The sequence below is a fragment of the Drosophila bipectinata genome, chromosome 3R, assembly GCF_030179905.1.
Source record: "Drosophila bipectinata strain 14024-0381.07 chromosome 3R, DbipHiC1v2, whole genome shotgun sequence".
Classification (NCBI taxonomy): domain Eukaryota; kingdom Metazoa; phylum Arthropoda; class Insecta; order Diptera; family Drosophilidae; genus Drosophila; species Drosophila bipectinata.
In genome coordinates this window covers 7430722-7445938 of record NC_091739.1, presented here as the reverse complement: position 1 = coordinate 7445938, position 15217 = coordinate 7430722, and the positions used below count along the sequence as shown (strand labels likewise).

Sequence of the window (15217 nt, the reverse complement as noted above, 5' to 3'; positions counted from 1 at the left end):
AACAACTGGACATTAATCTCAAGTGTTTAACAATTAACGAGATGGGCTCGTTTTTCGGGCCAAGGCCGGGATTCACTTTTATGACAGCATAATTAGAGAGACCTACTCGCCGGCAGCAGTCCGCTAATTTATGATTTCTTTTACACTAAGTGACGGCTAATGGACCTGCCAGCCATAAAAAGGTGGCCAAGACCCGAGTCATATTCAGGCCAATTATTGAACCAGCTTCTGCGCGGATGGCTTTGACTTTCAGCTTGACTTTGGCCGAGCTGAATAGCCAAGGAGCCAAGTAAATTGCAATTTCCATTTCGGCGTATCTTCGCATCTGCATCTTTATGCTCTCGGCCAGGCCAACATCCACAACAACAAAAGCAGACTGCCATTGCCGGCGATGACAACGGCGAGAATCCAATCAATTGAACTTGACTGAACTCTGCGGGCAAACTTTGTTCCCCAAGATTATATCGTTTGCATTATGTAAATTGTGTGTACGGGCAAAAGCAATTTGCAACTTTAATTGCAATTCGATGGACTGCAGTACAACTTTTCACCCACACCCCCAGAAATATCTGAAAAGTATGCTACAAGTTTTTGCATTCTCACACACGAATGTTCACTTAATTATTACAGAGCTCTCTTGCGGCCTGACAAACTCCTGATAAGTTGCCAAGTCCTCAAAAATTCACAATTAAATGTATAAAATACGCACCAGGCTGGCCTACACATTTATGGCTTAATTTTTAATGTCCCTCTTAACCGAGCAAATGTGTGAATATTTTAAGTAATGTTGGCCCGAAAGTTTTGTTTAAGGCACATGGGTCTGGGCGGGCCATCTGTGCGGATAAAGTTGTTTTTGATGGAGGGACAAGTTTATGATGAGCATTTAACGGCCCAGGATCTGGCCCGAGGGCCTGCCTAACTGAATTTCCCTTCCATTTTATTCTGCCATAAAATTTCTTGAGCCAACTTGCAGTTAGTAACTGGTTGGCTGAGCAGCGCATGGCTATGCAAATGATATAACGTATACGCCACGTGCGACATGTGTTGATTGCACTTCTGTGGAAAAGAGGAAAAGATTCAACACCAAAACTACCACTACTGCTGCTGCTACTGCTACTAATGCTGTTGCACGTGGCAAGGCTTAGATAAATGGATGCGAGTCCAGGCAGCGCCCACAATCTGCTACAGTTTACCCCCGCAGCCGGTCGCCGGGCGGTCGCTTTTATGGTTTTCGCCAATTTATTTACCTACCCAGCCATTTATTTGTGCTTCTGTGCAGTTTTAGCCACGATTTTTTTTATTCTATTTACATTTTTCGATTCTTGTGGCAGCAACAAAGCAAAACACGGCCAAAAAACAAGGAAAAACAACTTTATAACGAAACCTAACTGAGAGTAAAAGCGCAGCACGCCCTTTATTTCGTTTACCCGCTTGAAATTTGACGGTAGTCGAGGGCTTCTGTTATTATATTTATTTTTTTGAAATTTTCGATGCAGTTTTTCCTTTTTAGCTATTTCCTTTGGCGGCACATTTTTTGGGTTTAGTGGCACGGCTGGTGAGTTGATTGTAAATAACAGCGCTTGACTGACCAAATTTGCTGGCTAACTTTAAACAAACAAATGTCTGTGGATATACATATGTATGCTTTTTTGGTAAACAGTTGAAGGCAAGGAAATAGATGTGGTTTTTTAATAAAATACACCGAAAGAAATGTTACACTTAAGAACTTATACTATGGGTGGGTATGGAAGTCCTTAAATCCACTTCAAAAAACATTAATCTTGTAGCTCAAGCTCATGCTTATTTACTTACTTTCTTAGTTCCTTATGTTGTGTTCTATTATTTTAGCCTCAGCTGTATAAACATGTAGTTACATTTCGTGGCGTGCACATGCACGCACTGCCACGAGTGAACGCGCCGCAATTTAAATTTTGAGTCAAGCGCATGAATATTTAAATGCTCGAAATGAAAAAGCACAAATGCAAATATGAGCGTGGAGAGCACTCATCTGTGTTCGCCGGCGAGTGGCGAGGAGGATGCATTAGTGGGAATGTGGGGTTCTATTGCAATAGACAGTTGGCGCTAAGTATGCGCTTTTCTACCTATCCTACAAACCCTAGAGGTGGAATGTGGGAAGGGTGGAAGGATTCCCCTTAACCTTGGCCAAAGAATTCAGTAGTGGAGTGAATTAACCACAGCTCGGTTCCCAGTTCATGCGGCAGCCCGTGAAATGGAAAAGACCTGCCATTCTCTGGCTTTCGCTGGCTCGAAACAAATCAGGGGCAACCTGCTGCCATCTGGCTTTAAACAGTACAGATGCAGTGCTTCTTATCAGGAACACTCACTCTAAATGGTTATCCTGGCCCCGGCAGTTATTACATTTTGTTATTGTTCTCGGAAAACTATGCAAATGGCCTGAAAATTCAACCGCACAAGTTTCTCTTAAATATGGCAAGACCGAGAAATGGAAAGGAAATCCCAGCCGGAGTGCATATGGCTAAGGATCCCGCCGCCGTGCAGGATGTCCTCGTTTGCGACTTCGTCTTGGTCTTCGTCTTGGTCCTCGTCTTCGTGGTCCTGCCAGCTGCTCCTACGCAGCGTAATTGCACAATTTTGCACTTGGGCAAACATGCACTTGCCAATCGCAGAAGATGGAACTCAGGCCCATATAGTTTGGCATTACACTAAACGAACAATTTTAAGGAGGAATTTTGTTTTTAAATTATTTATTAGTATTTTTATAGAATTTTATTTATTACAGAAAGCTTTATAGAATTTCGTAGCCACTAACATAAATGAAACAATAAGGACGATTCTAATAAATACTTTCTATACGTTACCCGTTACTCTGCTACTCTATTGTCATTAACCGCTTATAAAATTATTTGTTTTAAATGTTAGACGAAATATAATTATATTTCTTGATCTACAAACTTAAAACCAAATAAGAAAAGTAACAACCAACAATAAATTAAACCACTTAATCAATCCTAAAATAAAGCATATCCTTTGTCGTAAATGTCTTGAACGCTAAATGTATTTTTGATATATTTCAGAAAAGTAAGCCAATTTTTTATTTGTGCATCTCCTGTTGGCGTTACTTTACTTTTCGGTGCCCATTTTCTTTCGTTTCTTTTCCTGTTCACGTGGCAGCTCCAAGTTCTGTCAAGTTTTTCCAGCTCACATCTCAGTTAATTAGCGTGTTGTCAGCTGCATTGCTAATTGAGTTTATAGAGCGGGAGCAGGAAGGAGCGGAGGAAGAACCTGCCTAAGGCACTCTTTAATATTAAGACTAAAAACACAGTGCAGCTCCTCTTACCTGAGACGTAATTGCATTTCAGTCGCCCAGTGACGCGGCACAACTGCATTAAATGCTTTTGACAACACCGCGTATGTGTAATGCCCCATTAGCCGTCCCGCCAATGGAAGCTTTAACATGTTTTCCAGACACTTTATGGCCACCTTTTCGCCACAGTCTGCCGTCAGTATGTGGGTGTGCGGTTCATAAATTATACCAGAGATGACCGTTTCAGAAATCTGCACATTGAGCATGACAATGCAGCAAAATCTATTTACGGGGGATTGCACTTTATGGGCCTTGCATCGGTTCCCATGATCTACGGCACTTTTCCTGGGGGGATATTAGCCAGCTTTATGGGGTCAGGGAGCTGGCCACCGAGAGTGTTTCTGCCCATTGAGTGTCCCATTAATCATGTCGACTTTCCCAGCAAAGCCGTCGTATCTCCCAGGACTGTGGTGGCGCCCCCCAAGGTCGTAATTTCCGGAGAAAATCTGAGGAGATCTAGCATGAAGCTAATCTAGTTTACACCTTATTGAAGATTGGTTTTATTATTATGTTTCTTGGGGCTATTAAATAATTAATTATCTATTTTTTTAACGAAGAAGTCTTATGAGAACTCCTTAAATTTTTTAAATCTACGTATTAAGTTATTGAAAGGTGTGATGTAGATTTTGTTGACTTTAGGGACATGTGGGATGGAGAATCTCTATTGAAAATAAAGGACTTCTAAAGATTTTCTACATCATTTGACATTTCCGTTTAGATTTATAAATAAATTTGGAAACCGAGATACTGCTTGGAAATTATTAGAGATATTAGATACTTTCTTAGAAATATATTTTTTCACGACCAATCAAGATGCAGAATAGTGGGCGCGGAGAGGATCACTTCCAGTTCATCCAGCGGACGGACCGGAAGAGTCTGCATACCCAAATCGGACAATTGGTGGCAAAGGCAAAGCAGGTGGCGCTTCAAGAGCTGCAGGAGAGGAGCCTTCGTCTGAAGAACATGCTCGAGGAGGAGGACAAGCGGTACGAGGAGGAGTTCTCCAACACGGTGAAGACGCGCATCGACCAGGACATCAAGGAGCGCAAGGAGCACCTGCACGCCATCAAGGAACAGGTCGCCAAGCAGCAGAAGAAGTTCCTCGAGGAGAAGCACATTCAGCAGGTGATGCTCGACTGCTACGAGGTTCGCGAGGTGCTGCGTCACCAGGACCTTTTGGAGACAAAGATCATCCAGGAGCAGCAGATCCTGGAGAACGAGCGCAAGAAGCGGCGAGAGTGCGAGATGGAGCTGCGCTGGCAGGAGCTGAACCGCCGGCGCTGGGCCAAGTTCGACTGCCTCCAGGCCGACGAGAACTTTAAGCGCCAGCAGATGCAGGCTCAGGTCAACCACGTCCTGGGCATCCAGGTGGCCGAGCACGAAGAGAAGCGGGCTCAGGAGGAGGCAGTGCGCCGTGAGGAGGAGCGGGTAATCAACGCCCTGCTTGAGGAGATCCGCCTGGAGGAGTTCGACAAGGAGCACACCCCCGCTCCTGTCAAGCAGCTCGAATACCAGGAAGAACTCCTCAAGGAGATCGAAAGGAAGCGGTGCGCCCGCCTCAAGGAATGGGAGGCCGACAAGGCTGAGCACTTGGCCTTCTGCCGGGAGACCCAGCGCCTGGAGGCGGAGGCCCGCGAGAAGATCGAAAAGAACAAGAAGGAGCTCAACCGAGCCACCCTGGATTACCTCGCCTACCTGCGTCGCATGCAGTCTCTCGAGCTGGGCATTGAGAAGATGATGGATGAGCGCACGGCCGATCTGTACCAGCTTGATATCTGCACCAAGGTCAACCTTAGCGAAAGGATTCGCGTGAAGAAGGAGGCTGCCGAGAAGTGCTACGAAATTCTTCGAAAGCAAATTTGCGAAGATTACGAGCGCCGGTTGCTACTGGAGTCTGAAGTGCACGAGAACAAAATGCTGGAGAATCGCTTCGTTCATCCGGAGATCACCCATGAGATGAAGGTGTGTCGGCAGATCAAGTACAAGGCCGACCTGGATGCTCAGATCGTTGAAATGAAGCGCATCCAGGCCGAGGAAGAGAAGAAGTTCGAAAGCCAGCTGATGGCCGCCGTCGACGATCCGCTGGTGTGCAAGCGACTGGCCAAGGAGATCCTGGCCAGCGGCATTGACTACCTGGCTCCGCACCCAAACTGGCGCGTGATTGCCTGCAATCCCAACAAGTACATACCACGAGCTCCCACCACCGAGAAGGAGTTCGACGCCCGGGTGGCCGCCGCAAGTTTGGACAAGTGTCCATGTCCCCGGCAGGCGCGGACGAACTGCGGTTTCATGGCCGAGATCGGCGAGGAGATGGGTGGCGCAGGGGATATGGCATCCGGACACAAGTCGAAGACCAAGCCTGTCGAAGTTCAACTGCCGCAGAAACCACAAAAAGGCGCCTTCCGGAATTGCCACTGCAAATTTTATTGATTATTTTTCGCTGTTGGCTCTCCTGAGTACTCTTCTTACACAGCGATCTTAAATTGTATTGAATGTTAAGGATAATTAAATAAAATTCAACAGACTAAGAGAAGCTATAGTCATAGTTTATAGTTAATAGCTTATAGTTTTAAAACCTTATTTAGAAAGGGATATGCCCCGATGCTTACAAAAGGTTCTTGTTGGAACCCAAGATGGGAAAACATTACACCCCTACGTGCCACTAAATAAGCTACAAAGCTAGTTCGAAATCCTCTTTGGAAACAATCAAGAAGGACTGCATAGGCAAACCGCACTTACCCATGAAAATGCTCATTATGAACCTAACATAAGCCACTGCAGAAGGTTGCATCATGCAACAGCCACACACAAATGACACCAACTCTCTTCGTGCCGCAAAAACGCAATTTAATTTCGATATCCTCACTGCCCTTACCTCTTTCTGTGTCTCTCTCTCTCTGTCTCTTTCTTACTGTATCCCCCTCTCTTTCTCTGCTTTTCAGACGACAATTGGGGCCTAGGACTCGCCATAGCGGCCAACTTGCATGTGCCGTATCGCATCGAAATTGGCAGCACAATACGTGACCTGCATGGCCAGGATAAGCCGGGCAAAGGTGAGTACCGTCGAGCTACGGGTCACGGGTCATTGTAAACTGGCCACTGCACTAAAGGAAAACAATTCTGAAAATTAAAAATATAATTATCCTTCCGGATAAAGCGGGTTTTTTTTCTTAAGAATGTAATTACCGAAACAGAACACGGCTTTATGTAGGCTTGCAGGTGCAAGTTAAGTGATTCTTTCCAGATAAAAATTTAATTTTTAATAAGAAACTTTTGAAATTTCAGATACAATGACTTCAACTTTAAATACCTTAGTTCTAATTAATCCCTATATTAAAAGAGAAATTGATCTTTTATGTTTCTGTGTGATTCCTCAGCAATTATCATAACAGCTCCTCTAAACGATGCCAGCACTCTGCGCCTGTTGGCCACCATCGGACGTGAGTGGGGCGGGAGTCAGAGGAAGGATGCGGACAGGGACACACACCCCCGTAGGCCGCACACAAAAATCCTCTTCATCGACATGGTGGCCGGCTCATTGGATGTCGAGCATCGCTTCTACAAATATTTGGCACGCATCGCCAGTGCGGAACGGGGCAGCAACTCCAATGCCAATGCGAATTCGACCTCCAGCCTGGTTAGTAGCAATCTGTTGGTGCTGACTCTGCTAAGCGACCGACATCGACACTTTCTGAATGCCGCCGGACTGATGGCAACAATGCAGCATTTTCGCACGCCTCATGAAAGTCCAGATCTGGGTGTTACTCCCAGGGGCAACGCCCCACAGAACGACACAGAACCGACAGCTAGTGACCTGGACAAACTGTATCCCTACCGTAGCCTTTTGCCGCTCTACGATTTGATTGTCAACAGTGCCACCCAATCGGATCAGGCAGAAGCCATTGCCAAATACGATTTCGTAGTTCTGGACATTTTGCAGGATGTTCAGGCGGCCATTTTCAAGTGGCGACCGCTACTCATCCTCGAGAGCGATAAGCGGCGGGGAGAGAACGGCTCGCAGGATGGAACAAGTGGCTCCTACATCACCCACTCCGTGCAACCGGGCTATGACGAGTGGCTCCTCGTCAGCAGTGTCCAGTTGTGGCAATGTGGTGCCATCTGCTGGACCATTGTGGCGATCTGTGTGGGGCTACTAGTGATCATCGTGGCAGGAAGTGTGGCGGCAGGAATTGCCATGAGGTGAGTAAGGGATTACTAAATTATTGAATAACTATTGAATAAGAAATATTAAACAAAGAAGTGATCAAATACTTATATTATTCGGCATCTCAGGTAGAAAAGTACATTTAATAATATTGTACATTTAACTTCCATTACACAAATTCCTAAAAACTTCCTAGAAATCGTAAGAACGATTTCCTGAAAAAATTTCAACTATTTAAAAGTTTACTAAGAGTACATTTTCTTGAGTTCTTAATATTTGCGCTCTTTGAACAAAATTTGGAATTCCTTTAAAGTTTGTGACCAGGCTTTGGGGCTAGAATTCTGGGAATTAAGGAAAGCTGAAGCAAATTTATCGCCCACCGATTCGCTTTTAAAATTCAGGATGAAACAACTGGTCGGGTATAATTACGATTCCCCTCACAACTGCCTTGTGCCGATGAAACAACAAACTTTCCTCTCACTTCCCAGCAAATAATCAATTAGACACCCGAAAGGCACCCACTCGTTCGTCCTTTTGTAAATCCTTGTTCCACCCAACGGTCCAATAATCTTTGGATTGGACAGTAACGTGGCAAGTTCTTTCCTTTCCCCACCAAGCACGGGTTTCCCCTTTTCCGTCCGTATTTTGCTGCTAATTGGTTTGTACTGTTCTTCATAGAAATTTTGTAATCTACACTCTATATTTTTTGAAGCATAAAATATAATTAAATTTATGCTTTACGAGAAAGATGGATTCAAATTTCCAGAAATAGTACATGCATACATATTTTAATTCACTTAGAGACAAGTTTAGACACTTTTAATCAAATCTGATGACAGTTTTGGGGAATTCAGCTCATTTTCTATTCAACTAATTATTATCGCCCCTCAACCTAAATTATTCAGGCCGAAAGTCAAAGCTCAGCGGGACTCATCGAGATGTATTGGTAGTGTGGATATCAGAATTCAGATTTTAGTTTGCGGCCTGTTGGCAATCATGCGTGGAAAATCAATATCCAACCGCACACTCGACTCACACAATCCATCCATTCAGCCAGTCAATGGCGATGGTTTGCCATTAAAACGGGCATTTAATTAATTAATTACATTCATCAATGCGAGGCACAAGACGCCACCCACCGTTGACTGTACCGTGACATTTATGCTCGCAAAAAACACGTCAAATGCGGTTAAACAAATCATTTACTGTTGCTGGCATGTCGGTTCCCCGATACCATTTCCAGTGAAACCACTCATTAATTGCTGCCTGAATTGCCAGCATTAAACTAGTTAACAGAATAGGCAACTTTAAACCGCAACAAACCGAGGGATTTATCCCGTCGGCTAAAATGCAACTCATGAAGTTTTAATTAGCGAGAGCGACACGGAACAAAATAGGCAAAAAAAAAGTAAAATGAACAAACGAAGGACACACCTGTCCGGGGAAAAAAAATGGAAAAATCCAGCAAACAGGGAGATATGAAAAAGTTACTCTAGTATGACGGTGCTTAAATACCCTTGGGTGTTGCATTTGACAAAGCTTTAGCATAATCCTGCGCATAAAAGAGGAAAAACAAAAGGATAAACAATGCTGTTCAGGGATCTATGGTAATATTTAAGATACTTACTCTCAAAGTAGACTCAAGTGATTGGATATCAAATTTAAAATAGTCACAAGATTTCTTAATTTCATGACTAAGAATTGTCATATCCTTAACCTAGAAAGACCCTCTTAAACTTTCTCCTAGTTAAGCCCAAAAGTTTGGCCATAAATGAGAGAACCGGAAGCCAAATTCAACGTCAGCTTCCTGCTTTTTCTGTTGTTTTTAGATCGAATTGGATATCTAGTTAACAACCGGCACACGTGTGTCCAAAGAGTTTTTCTTTTCGTGCAACAGCCAGCAGCCCATTAATGCCCCTAATACACTTAACCCGACTTGACTCTGGCCACGTGGCAAACTTCTGGCATAACAATTGCTGCATGAATTTGCGGTTTTGCCAGCTCCACCTTTTTCTGGTCAGGCACAGAGGCAGGAGCAGGAGCAGGACGAAGGAACTGATAGGTGCGAGTAAGTAGACGGCAGTAAAAACTTTTTACGGTCCCAACCGCAAGAACACAAGGGTCGCTCATGGACTGCGTAGGTTAATGGATGCAGATTGCAATGGTCGAAGGTGAAGGATCACCAGGGAAGGCAGGATGTTAATTGGAAGTCCTTCTAAGTAGGTCTAAGCCATGTTTGTTCAACTAACTAACAGAGCTTGTATTTAGAATCAGAATTGATTAGTTAAGACCTACTCGAGCCCCATTAATTAGGAAACACACCCTCTTTAATCTACACTTTTATCCTGCAGAAACTATTTCCTGCGCAAACGTCTCTCCAAGGGACCCAACAAGATAGTACTCTCCGCCAGCGATTTTGTGTTTCCAGTGGATTCTAGAAGGGTAAGCTAACCCTGCTTTTTATTAAGGCATTCTATAGTCTTATCCATTCCGATTCCAGGTGGACGAAGGCATTGAGGCCATGCTCTGTTGTTGGCTGCAACAACTGCAGGAGTTCGGTGGTCCAGAAGTGGACAAGCCCGACCTGCTCAAAGGCTCCATTGGCTCTCTGAAAAATCTTGGATTTGTCATACCCGGGGCAGCGGCTCCGGGGAACTCCAGTGGAGGTGCTGCCACGACCACGGTCAACGGCAAAAGCGGAACCTCGGCCACAGGAAGCTTGGCGAGGCACAATCCCGCCCACCTGGATATGCGGGCGCGGTACAACGGCGATCTCGTCCAGCTGAAGGAGATCCACATGAACGGCTCTGCGGAGCTACGCTCCAAGGCGATGGATCTGCTGGTGATGGCCCACGGGCTTCGGCACGAAAACATTAACCCGCTGATTGGCTGGCTATCCGACCCCAATCGTACGGCCATGGTTTTCGATTACTGCTCGAGAGGATCGCTGCAGGACGTGCTTATCATGGACGAGATCAAGCTAGACTGGTCCTTCCGCCTAAGCTTGCTGACGGATCTGGTGAGGGGCATGCGATACCTGCACACATCCCCGCTGCGAGTTCACGGCGCCTTGACCTCCAGAAACTGCGTGGTGGATGCCCGCTGGGTGCTCAAGATCACGGACTACGGACTCAGCTCTTTCTATGAGTCCCAGGGCCTGACTCCGCTGCCCAGGAGCGCCAAGGAGCTGCTGTGGACGGCACCGGAACTGCTGCGAAGTATGAAGCACCACCAGCAGCAGCATCACCACCACCACCAACACGGAAGGATCCAATTGGGCACTCAGCCTGGTGATGTCTACTCCTTCGGCATCATCATGCAGGAAGTGGTGGTGCGCGGCGAGCCCTACTGCATGCTCTCCCTGGCCCCGGAGGACATCATCGCGAAAATTAAGAAGCCCCCGCCGCTTATCCGACCATCAGTTTCCAAGGGAGCCGCCCCTCCGGAGGCCATCAATATCATGCGCCAGTGCTGGGCGGAGCAGCCTGACATGCGACCAGATTTTAATTCGTAAGTTATTTAGTTTCGATTTCCTCGATCTGAATAGTTTGTTTAACTATTAGCTTTATTCACCTTTCCTCAGAGTTTATGAGCGCTTCAAGATGCTTAACCATGGACGGAAGGTGAACTTTGTGGACACCATGTTCCAAATGCTCGAAAAGTACTCGAACAACCTGGAGGAACTCATTCGGGAGCGAACTGAACAACTCGACATTGAACGAAAGAAGACTGAGCAGCTGCTGAATCGCATGTTGCCAAGGTGAAATACTATTTTCATTTAATTATTTTTTATTTAATATATGTAAATTATTGATACAGCTCTGTGGCTGAAAAACTTAAGATGGGCTTGGCCGTCGACCCGGAGGAATTCTCCGATGTGACTATATACTTTAGCGACATTGTTGGTTTTACAACAATCGCCGCCCACTGCAGTCCCGTGCAGGTTGTGGATTTGCTCAACGATCTCTATACGATCTTCGATGCCACGATCAATGCCTACAATGTTTATAAGGTGGGTGGTGAAGTACCTAATAGTTAAAGGCAAATCTTTGAGAATGTGTCTTACAATCCTAGGTTGAGACTATTGGTGATGCTTATATGGTGGTGAGTGGGCTGCCAGTGAAGATACCCGATCATGCCGAGCAAATAGCCACCATGGCCCTGGACCTACTGCATCAGAGTGGTCGTTTCAATGTGAAGCACCTGCCTGGAGTTCCTCTCCAGCTAAGGATTGGCCTCCACACGGGTCCCTGCTGTGCCGGAGTGGTGGGTCTCACGATGCCCAGGTACTGTCTCTTTGGAGACACAGTCAATACAGCCTCCCGGATGGAATCAACGGGTGAGTTAGGACCTTATTTGTTAAAGATAATTTTCTATGAAAATGGTTCCTTTTTTCCTATGAATAAGGATCCTCCTGGCGGATTCACATGTCCCAGGAGACAAGGGACCGATTGGAAGCTCGTGGAGGATATGCGATAGAACCACGGGGCCTCATTGATATCAAGGGCAAGGGGATGATGAACACCTTCTGGCTGCTGGGCAAGAAGGGATTCGAAAAGCCACTACCAGCTCCACCTCCGATTGGGTGAGTTTAGTTAACTATTTAGTAGCATTTTTTAGCCAGAAATTCCTTTTCAAAAGGAAAAATTAAAAGTTTTTATTGCAAATATTAACAAATTGTTTAAAAATACTTTCAACTGCTTTCATTAGGGAGTCTCATGGGTAGGTATTCAGAAACTGAATTCTGAACTAGGAAATTACATAATATAATTAATTCATTTATTAAATTCCAACAGTTTGGATGAATCTCTCATTCGCAACTCGATAACCCTGAAGGCGCAGGCCAACAAGTCGCGGACGAGCACGAATCCCTCCTCCTCGCAGAGTTCCTCCCTGGCTGGAGAGTCCGTGGAGGTCAAGGTGGAGATAACCCCGCCCACAAACGCGGATCTGGGATCTGGTGCCAATCTGCCCAACTCCTACTCTCTGGACTCCAATTCAACGAATACCATCAGCCCGAATGCGACGCTCTGTCCGGAGTTTCCGGGCAGCAAAACAACGCCCAGCAGCACCAGTCCACAGTCCCGGAAGCTGTCGGAACTAACGCCGGACAATCTCCTGAATCCGAACACCTTCAACCGGCTACCGAACTCAGCGGGCGGATCCAGTTCCCGGCTGTACAAGAAGATCGAGGAGATGATGGACCTCAGTTCGCCGTACAATCACTACAAATGCCTCAGTCCCAGTGAGAGCAACCTCACCCAGTTCTATGATGGCAAATACTTGTACGGGATGGCGGGGGCTGGGGTGGGCGTAGCCGGAACCGGAAGTGGTAACAGCAGCGGCCCGGGCAGCGGCGTCGGCTCCTCCTCAATAATGGGCAGTGGAATCGGAAGTGGAGGAGTCAACCGGTATGACAGCAAGCCCGGCTCCAGTCGCCTGCTGCGTCGCCAGTTCAGCTTAGACCGCGACGACCAGCAGGCGAAGGGAGAGCAGCAGCACCAGCACTCCCTGCAGGCGTCCAATTACGCCTCCTTGGTGGGCGGGGCGGTCGGAGGAGGAGGAGGTGGGTTGGGAAGCGGGGTCTCAGGGGTGAAGAGCTCCATGCTGGATATACCCCTCCTCCACGACACCGCCAGGAGTCCCAAGGGAACGCTGACGCGGGCCCACAAACAGAACTCGGCCTCGATCGCCCAGGACCTGGAGAAGATCGAGGAGATCCCACTGTCACCGGCCTCCTCGCAGCATCACAGCAGTCTGGACAGCAATCTCAACCGCAGCCCTCCCTCGACCCTGGAGGCGCAGTCGCCGCCACTGCCCTCGCTGCCGCCCCTGGCTCTGAGTCCGCCCCTGCTCTCCGCGCCCACGTCTCCCGCCCCCTCTCGAACCCTAAACGGAATGTACGCCCACAGTGGCGCCAACAGCCAAAACAGCTCCAATAGCAACACTAACAGCGGAGCCACCAACAACAATAATGGATCCCATCCTGGCCCAGAGCTCACGCTCAATGCCGAGCAGCTTCTGAGCAGATAGGGCACAATCTAAGGCCCCCAGAGTCGAAATGAAAGGGCGGCCAATCAAAGCTTTAGGTCTCAACCGAACCCAGTTAGAGTGTGCGAGTGAATGGTACGATGATACGATATAAGATTCATTAGAGGTCTATTTTATTCGAAAATATTAAACAAAATTAGTTGAGAAATAGCCATGATACTAACTCATTCTTTGTTTCCATAATCTTTCAAAGAAACTACTAAGGAATACCTTATGATTCCTTTTAAAAGTACTTTTTTGACTAAAATTTATGTCGTATCATCTGAATGAGCATGTGAGTGTTTAGTGTGAGTATATGAATGATTTGCCATTGTTGTGATGTGGAAAGCGAAGTACCTCGATGCATGCCAACTCGGTTCCAGCTGCAAAAGAAAGTACAATTTAGTTGAGCATTAGTTCAAGTTGTGGTTAGTAAAAAGAGTCACTGTCCATTTTCCATAGAATGAATCAGCATTACACAAAATCAAAAGCGTAGTCAAGTGAAATGGTTTGTGTTACCAAAGTAGTACAAATTGAAAACATTCCTTCAACTAAAGATCTATAGATTTTCTGTTTTCTCCCATTAGATTAGTTCCCCATAGATTTTTTAATATATGTATTACCATAACTCAAAAATAATAATCAAAAGAACATCTGCATTCCTGATGGAAATCCTCTTTTATACACTGACTCTCTCTTTAATAATTTAAGAGACTACCATACTCGTAAATTTGATCCAAACCTTTGGGCTGTTTCTTTGTTCCACTCGCATGGGTGTATACCTAAGTAAAAGTAGGATATGTATACCAATAAATAGGGATATGTGTACACGATGTTCCTTTTGAGAATCAAACAAATAATTGAAACTTGAATTCAGTCGAAATATTAGCGAATATAGAGGACATTCAAACATATTTATCGAATAAGAATCGCATACGTGAATTTAGTTTTCTAAAGACAATCGTTGTTACTTTTAAATGAAACGCAGATCTAATATGTGGACTATTGGGGATAACCCGTGGAATCGATGACGAGGATGATTGTTTGTCTCACTGTCTATGATATATGGTATATTTTGTAATCGCTCTAAGATAATGGTGTTTAGAATAGTCGGATTGTAAACTACTCTCATCCAGTGCATGCGTTTCGAACATTAACTGAAGTCTAACCGCATTGAGGAAATCAAACTAAAATATCAGTTAAAATACATACATATAGACTCTAGTCTTTAGCTAATTCAAGCGGAATGTAATTCAAAGCCAACTCAAACTATCCCACAAAACTTTTATAACTAACCCGAAGACTAGTTTTAAGGAAAATCAGCATCACTTTCTACCTTGCATGCTTATTTACTTTGTTTTAAAATATAAATTCATTGGCTGTTCAAAATGTTGCGACAGTTACAAGTCAATTAAGAAAAAGCCAAACACTAAAAAGTGCATTCATATGTTATTCGTTTATCTGGGAAAATGCATTCATTTCGAGGTTAATTAAGATCACACTTTTTTACGGCTGTCAATGTGTTAAAGTACTTATTTTCATTTCTGTCCAAACTGAATTTTATTTTCCGCCGGATCCATTTATGGTAAACAAATAAATAAATGCATAAACTTATTAAAACCCATGTCGCTGTTATTGTTTTAAATGTCACAGAACAAAAACCAATCAGTATTCAC

General features: G+C 45.2%; 2 protein-coding genes across 4 annotated transcripts in view; both read left to right on the top strand.

Annotated features, from left to right (window-relative positions):
- The window catches only part of LOC108128757 (uncharacterized), a 58242-nt gene extending 43376 nt beyond the window's left edge, over positions 1-14866 (top strand). For all 3 annotated transcript variants that reach the window (XM_070281342.1, XM_070281343.1, XM_070281341.1), the window contains exons 5-14: positions 6289-6399; positions 6724-7546; positions 9863-9953; positions 10012-11021; positions 11095-11271; positions 11331-11523; positions 11586-11850; positions 11919-12096; positions 12222-12233; positions 12308-14866. In XM_070281342.1, the coding sequence (XP_070137443.1) occupies positions 6289-6399; positions 6724-7546; positions 9863-9953; positions 10012-11021; positions 11095-11271; positions 11331-11523; positions 11586-11850; positions 11919-12096; positions 12222-12233; positions 12308-13544 (4097 nt within the window). In that variant the 3' untranslated portion in view covers positions 13545-14866. The remainder of the gene's footprint in view (positions 1-6288; positions 6400-6723; positions 7547-9862; positions 9954-10011; positions 11022-11094; positions 11272-11330; positions 11524-11585; positions 11851-11918; positions 12097-12221; positions 12234-12307) is intronic.
- Positions 4053-5879, top strand: LOC108128760 (cilia- and flagella-associated protein 53). The gene has a single exon (XM_017246540.3). It carries the CDS (start codon positions 4160-4162, stop codon positions 5774-5776), a length of 1617 nt encoding a protein of 538 aa, XP_017102029.2. The 5' UTR covers positions 4053-4159; the 3' UTR covers positions 5777-5879.
- Positions 14867-15217: the final 351 nt, after the last annotated feature.